The sequence below is a fragment of the Raphanus sativus genome, unplaced genomic scaffold, assembly GCF_000801105.2.
Source record: "Raphanus sativus cultivar WK10039 unplaced genomic scaffold, ASM80110v3 Scaffold4460, whole genome shotgun sequence".
In the NCBI taxonomy this organism is placed as follows: Eukaryota; Viridiplantae; Streptophyta; class Magnoliopsida; order Brassicales; family Brassicaceae; genus Raphanus; species Raphanus sativus.
Genome location: NW_026619762.1, coordinates 1 through 7,045, shown reverse-complemented (window position 1 = coordinate 7,045; position 7,045 = coordinate 1). Strand labels below are relative to the sequence as shown.

The 7,045-nt window shown below is 34.0% G+C and overlaps 2 protein-coding genes across 2 annotated transcripts; both read right to left on the bottom strand.

The window, feature by feature from the left end:
- Window positions 1-1,603: 1,603 nt before the first annotated feature.
- On the bottom strand, window positions 1,604-3,174 carry LOC130507397 (glyoxylase I 4-like). The gene is made up of 3 exons (XM_057002114.1): window positions 2,557-3,174; window positions 2,371-2,476; window positions 1,604-1,944 (listed from the first exon to the last, which is right to left on the bottom strand). Exons 1-3 carry the CDS (start codon window positions 2,709-2,711, stop codon window positions 1,687-1,689), a joined length of 519 nt encoding a protein of 172 aa, XP_056858094.1. The 5' UTR covers window positions 2,712-3,174; the 3' UTR covers window positions 1,604-1,686.
- A 2,289-nt stretch (window positions 3,175-5,463) lies between these two features.
- LOC108836969 (ethylene-responsive transcription factor WIN1-like) lies at window positions 5,464-6,695 on the bottom strand. Its single transcript, XM_018610056.2, has 2 exons — window positions 6,357-6,695; window positions 5,464-6,112 (listed from the first exon to the last, which is right to left on the bottom strand). The coding sequence occupies exons 1-2, from the start codon at window positions 6,434-6,436 to the stop codon at window positions 5,617-5,619; spliced, it is 576 nt and encodes a 191-aa protein (XP_018465558.2). The 5' UTR covers window positions 6,437-6,695; the 3' UTR covers window positions 5,464-5,616.
- Window positions 6,696-7,045: the final 350 nt, after the last annotated feature.

The following is a 7,045-nucleotide window of genomic DNA, read 5'->3' as shown; positions in this document are numbered from 1 at the left end:
TTATCAAAAACATATATAAATTATACATAATATATTTATGAACCTAAGGTAAACTAAAAATAATGTAATTAGCAAAATCGTTTTATTTTAGTCTAATTATAACCAAAACATTATGATTAAAAAATGATATAGCCCAATATACCAAATGCAAGTAATGATATCAATCAAAATATGAACAACTAAATCAACCAATTATTATGACGTATCTATTTTGCATATATTCATATACGTGAATAAATTTTCAATATTTTACAAGTTATGTTTATTAATGAATATCTGATTTACTTTTTTCTATTTTTCTAAAATAAGATATATCAAATTATACAAAATTTTATGAAATATATTTACAAATATAAGAGGATAAACTGAATTACCTACTAATACGATAATTTTAACCTAATGAGAAAAATCATCATTAATTTAACCGTCTATATACAACTCAAAATAAAAAATAAAAAGTTGAAATAATACAAAATATCATACTTAAAATATAAAGATATTTAATACAATTTTTTATACATACAAATAAAAGATTACTTAAAACATATAAACAAACAAAGTAAAGTATTATTTGTAAATATTTATTCCCGTGCATGAGCACGGGAGAATTACCTAGTACTTAATAAAAGATGATTAATGCATGTACTATTTACTTATAAAATAATTCCCATATGTTTTGTATTTACCTTTCTGTGTTCAGTGTAAGAGATGAGATATCGCTCGAAAAATAAGCTGAAGTTGTAATATCAAAATCGCTAATTTCTGTTTTGGTCAACATCATTGCATAAAGTATAGGCGGTGGCTTGTGGATGGTTCTTCTGCTTCTGAGTCGCGTATACAAACTCGAGATTCCATTTTTATTCCTTCAACATTCAAATATGGTTACCATAGAGAGGAAAAGTCATATCGTTTCCTTCTTATCTCTTATAAGAAAATATGATCAAAACTCCCCTATAAATACATAGGTTTGCGATTGCGAGCATCCTAAGAAAAAAACCAAACCAGGAAACAAAAACACTCTTACATATCCGCAATGAAGAACAACAACAAGAGCGATGTAAAGATGAGTTCAGACTGTTCAGCACAAGAAAGTGGTAGTAGTACTACAAACATCGTTATTACAGAGACGAGGAATAAGAAGGTAGAGAGGAACGCATCAATGGACGTGGACCGGTGCGCGGAAGCTTTCATCACAAATTTCAGAAAGCAGCTTCTTCTCCAGCGTCTGGAATCCATTGAAAACATGATCTCCAAGGGACTTTAAGACTAGTTTGCTAATAAACACTTGTATGTATGTATTATTTCTTTCTTTTATATGCGCTGACTAGCTACTACGGTCTAGAATGCATTAACCGAGAGAGAACAATAGTCATTTTTATATGGTTTCGACTTCGAATTAGTTGGTAATGAATAAATTCATGTATATTATTTATATACTAGTCTGTTGTGAATTCGGGTAGCTATGTTTTATCCTAAATTTCATGATAAATATAACATCCCATGAAAAAACATATTTTACGTAACCACTTGATTCACAAACATAAACAGAACATGATAAAACAATAAGAGAAACTATATTTTATTTAATATATGCTCTTTTAAATTCATTGATTCACGTCGGTCTCTTATTCATTACCTTCATAATCAAGTAGAAAATACATATACACACAATGACAACAGAGATCGTTACGGGTAGACCACTTGGTGGGTCTGGGTTTGCGGCTGCACCATCTGATGGAGTTTGACTCTTGAGAAAGACCGAGCCATTCCTTCTACGAGAGGGACGATGGGGAGGCTGTCACAGTTGCAGATCTCGATCATGAAACCATCAGGGTCGTGGAAAAAGAGCTGGTCCACTTGGATCCCTACTTCTTCCACTTTAGACCTCACATACTCTATCTCCATTTCCTCAAGCTTCTTCTCCACTGCTCCCATACTCTCGCACTGCATTTCCACAATTAACAAGTTTCTTCTTTTTTTTTGATGAAATTTCAAATTTATTCATCCTTTAAGGGAACTGACATTTACAAAAGAATAATAAGTATAACTTTGACTTCTAAGCTATGCTAAACAAGTTTCTTCTTTACACTAAACCTTACAACAATCACCACATATATGCCAAAACAGAGTAACAACCATATGTATTGGAATAATATCTGATGTTAGTCTCATTCTCTCTCAACACACAATGTATGTTTCAATTCTCACAACCAAATGGTTTGTTGTCTAATCCACGGTAACAGTTCTACTTACGCAATTATAAGGAACATTTTTTTATTGATCTTAAGGGAGCATATATATTTAGAGCTTGTAAATTATGTTTTGGATTTAAAAGGCAAAAGTAAAAACAAAAAAGGGTAAAAAATTAACCTGGAAAGAGATATGATTATCTTTGGGGTTAATTTCAGTCTTCTTTGGAAGTTTCTCAGGTTCTAGGGCACGCAAGAGGTGTATTCCAATTCCATGTCCAAATAACCTAAAAACATTTTTAAAACTCATTAAATAGTGTTTTTTTGTAAACTCTTTCAAAATTCAGATATAACTAAGAGAGGGTACCAAGCGCCTTCAAAATTTAAAGATTCAGGTCTTCGAATAGGGGAGAACCCTAAGACCTTCTGGTAAAAGTTCATAGATTCTTCGATGGATCGGCACAAGAGAGACACATGGTTCAGTGACGTGAGATGGAGAGGGTTTCCTGCGTTCTCCTTCATCTTCCCGAGATAACTCCTAAGAAACAAAATGCAACGCTGCCTCCGATCAACAAGAAAACAATCCAAATACAACGGTGATGCACATACACGTATATATATATATATATATGTAAGTATAGACGTGTAGAAGGAAGTTAATTGGATAACTGCGAAACTTATCTGATAATCAACCACTTGACCAAGCTGGTGTATTTGTAGAAGGAGTCTACGCAAATGGTATATGTATTCTTACGAAATTTAATCTCCATAAATTAGGCCTATAACTGCATAATTTATTAACTGTTTTAGCCTTTACAGGATTTGGATATTAGAAACTAATCACCATGATTAACAATAGTACGTAGTATAAATGAATAAAAAATGTATGATGTTGAAAAGGAAATCAATGCAATTCGTGATCGAAATGAGGATGGTATAGTTATATACTACGTAATGAAATTAATAGAAAGTAATCAATAATGTGATGAACAACAACTAGCTCTACTATACACTAATACACAATAACTACTAGGACATATATAAACAATTGAAAAGTTTATGTGGTTTGTAAAAAAAGGAAAGGTGAAAATCTGTGAAATTGGGCAACCTCATTCGGAAAATGTTGTGATCTGGTTGCTGTCAGGACGAGTTCGACACGTAAAACAAAAAAAAAACATGTTATTATAAGATAGACATGATTCTGGACGCGTCCGCAATTACTAAACATAACTCTTTATCTTGTATTGTGTATAAAAGATTTTGGTCGTTTTGAGAACTTAAAATATTTTGGTCTTGCGCTGCCGAATCCAGCTCATTTTAGGCTGTCCCAATTAGCAAAAACTTTTGTTTGCGATATTTTGGGGTGTGTCAAAATGATTTGTTTAAAATATTTTAAAGGTTGACAAAAAAATGTTTAAAATGTATTTGAAATAATAATAAGATGTTGATTTTTTGGTCGTCTAATAACTTATTGACCTTTTGTTTTTGAGCATTGTCTCAAAAAAGACAATTTGTTTTTTGAGCATGTTTTAAATAATTTTATTATTTTGATATTTCTTCTGATTCATTTTAATTATCTTATATTGATTTACAGAGTAAAAATTAAAATGAAAGATATGTGGAGTATGATCAATAAAAATCCTTGGTTTTAATTAATGCACCATCCTCACTCGGTTAGACAATGAACTTTTTTGTAATTTGTAGAGGCTAGAGTAGTCTATTTTTGTTTGTGTAAGCATCTTTTTCTCTTTGACAAAAGGCATCTTTTTCTACAGCTGGTGAATATATCGATTGCAGTTTATAACGCTACCATTATACTCAAGCTGAGTATTTGATTTATTCGATGGTCTAGTGATCATGAATCATACGTACTATATACCGAGTGTAGCTAGGTTTTATACCCCATAATAAAGATTAAATACTGGTCATGTGAACTTATCTAGGTTATGAAATAAATTAAATTAAGCATATGATTGCATTTATTAAATTAGAGTACTAGTTGTTGGGATTGTTAAATCCCGTGTCCAACTCTATTTATCCGATTAGTACGATATTGTCCACTTTGGGCTTAAGAGGATGGCCCGCATGGTTTTACTTTTGGGCTCCTTCCCAGAAGGCCTCGTACTAATTAGAGTTGGACTTCTCTTTATATATTATACTTTCTTTTCTCTAATATCCAATGTGGGACTTTGTTTGACATAATGCTTCTCCCACAACATCACAGGTTTCATGATCTTCTAACGTGATCTACAACAGACCTTCTCTTTTTTCTTCTATCCGTTCTTACTTAAAGGGTATTTTGGTCTTCTTGCATCTCTTCGTCAAACCGCTCTGATACCAATTGTTGGGATTGTTAAATCCCGTGTCCAACTCTATATTATCCGATTAGTACGATATTGTCCACTTTGGGCCTAAGAGGATGGCCCGCATGATTTTACTTTTGGGCTCCTTCCCAAAAGACCTCGTACTAATTACAGTTGGACTTCTCTTTATATATTAGACTTTCTTTTCTCTAATATACAATGTGGGACTTTGTTTGACATCTCACATTCTCTCCCTCAAACTAAAAACCACAACTCATCTCTTGTGTGTTTCCTAATCACAGGGTTTTTCTTTAAGAATGCTTCTCCCACAACATCACAGGTTCCATGATCTTCTAACGTGATCTACAACAGACCTTCTCTTTCTTCTTCTACCCGTTCTTACTTAAAAGGTATTTTGGTTTTCTTGCATCTAATATCCAATGTGGGACTTTGTTTGACATCTCACACTAGTTAGGCTAAAACAAACAGTAATCTTCATTCGAGATTATAGATACGGAAAAACACAAGATTCTACCGGGGTGGATTCCTGGGAAAGTTCATTATTATCTGAACTGTATCCATTATATATGTTATTGTCACGTCTCATATGCGTACAAGATAAATTTAGATAACACCACTACAAAAATCTGAATGCATGTGTTTTGTGGGGGTACATGCATACATTACAGACCTAATTTGACCAACTATTCAATTTCCCTGTATTATTATTAGGTTCATAAAACAAAGGAGGAAGATAAACTTAGTAATCATCGTCCATATATAGATTCAAATGCACTTTTAATTAGAAAGAGTACTGTCTGCTTCAATCAGGAGACAAATTCACCTCCATATTAGGAATTTGCTATGAATAATGTCCTCTTGCAATAAACTTATATATCATGTGCTATTTTTTTAATACGAATGATATTATATAGGACATAGATAATACAAACTTAAAAGGTTATTTCGGGACAGTAGTTATATACTATATTGGTCACAACATGAGGAAATATGGGAAACAAATATAAGCACGATATATAAAATATGAGGGTATAAACGATAATTATGGGTGTATATCGGCAATAAAATACGTATATTAGTATATATATATAAGCAAGTGATACTTAGTTTGTATTGAGAAGCTCCTCTATCATCTGCAAAGCAACCTTCTCTTCCTCGTCCATCAATCCCTCTTCTCCGCCGTCGCCAACGTCAGTGGCCGGACCAACAACTTCTTTTGAAACTGTACTAGTTGGCTCCTGAGAGGAGCCGGACGTACCGAGCTCCAGCGTCATGACCCAACCAGAATCAGATTTCGAACCGGCACGTTTCTGCCAGACCGCGATGTGAGAGCTGGCCGTGTCAAGACGGAGGCAGGTGAGAGAAGGGGAAGGAGACTTGCAGCATTTCCTCAGTTTGGCGCTGAGGATGGAAGAAAGTGATGAAGATGATGGGGAGGCTGAGATGTCGGTTTTTCTCTCGGACGTGTCTCCGGTGTTGTTGTTGTTGAGAGGGAAGTTGGTCTTGGCGTTGCGGCCGCTCATTAAAACGGCGGCCTCGTCGTAGGCTCTTGCTGCATCCTCCGCAGTCTCGAACGTCCCAAGCCATATCCTCCGTTTCCTTTCATGCATGTTATAGAATATAGTCCGTATAAGTCGTAAACTAACCAGCATTAAGTAGCCAAAAATATAGAAATGTTAAAATGGAGTACTTCATTTGTGAGCTAAAGAACGTAATGAGTAAAAATGATCATTCATGATATATATATTCGTGCGTGCGTGTGTGTTGGTTTGCTTACTTGAATGCATCAGCAAGAGGGAATAAATGAACAAAGCAGAGAAAAGGAAAGAAAGAAGAATGGTACAAGAGAGGATGACGAATCTCAGCGACCCAAGAACCCCAATGGCGTTGCCTGACACCTCTGAACTTCTTCGTTTGTACCATGCTTACTTACTCTGTTAGAGAGAAAATAAGAATGGTTGGTGATGAGTAACATATGTAAGATCGATGGATGTTTGGTTAATATATATACATAGGTTAAATTTTGGTGGATGAAAACGGTTGTACTTGTTCCTACTTTTATTACATTTGATGTACTCATCGACTCGGGCTCATCACTACTGTTCCATTAGAGAGAAAGAGTGTGAGAATTTAGTTGGAGTTATGGGTGTATAGTGATTGCTAATGTTAACGGGTGATTGTAATTAAGGGTAAAATTTTAAATGATTTAAATTTTCAAAGGTTGGATGGTGTATATAGTATATGTATATGTAGAAAAGGAACAAGTAGTACGAAAGTATCACATGGCCGTGTACATTGTTTTTAGCATACTTACCTACATCCTAATCAATCGTCCACATCATATAGCTTTCATTTGATTGATGCTTGCTTATATTTATACTAGATTTTGACCCGCGCTTTGGAAGCGCGGAATATTTTACGATGAAAAAATTCACTAATAACTTAACAAATATTTTGGTAATTTTTAAAGAGTGTGTATTTAAAATATTTTTGCATTTAAATCAGTGTTTTTAAATTCAACCCGATTGTGAT

Coding starts and splice junctions, on each gene's coding strand:
- LOC130507397 (XM_057002114.1), bottom strand. CDS start 2,711: ATGAAGGAGAACGCAGGAAACCCTCTCCATCTCACGTCACTGAACCAT. Junction 2,477..2,556: donor TTAAATTTTGAAGGCGCTTG/GTACCCTCTCTT, acceptor AAATGTTTTTAG/GTTATTTGGACATGGAATTG. Junction 1,945..2,370: donor ATAATCATATCTCTTTCCAG/GTTAATTTTTTA, acceptor GTGGAAATGCAG/TGCGAGAGTATGGGAGCAGT.
- LOC108836969 (XM_018610056.2), bottom strand. CDS start 6,436: ATGGTACAAACGAAGAAGTTCAGAGGTGTCAGGCAACGCCATTGGGGT. Junction 6,113..6,356: donor GAGATTCGTCATCCTCTCTT/GTACCATTCTTC, acceptor CATGCATGAAAG/GAAACGGAGGATATGGCTTG.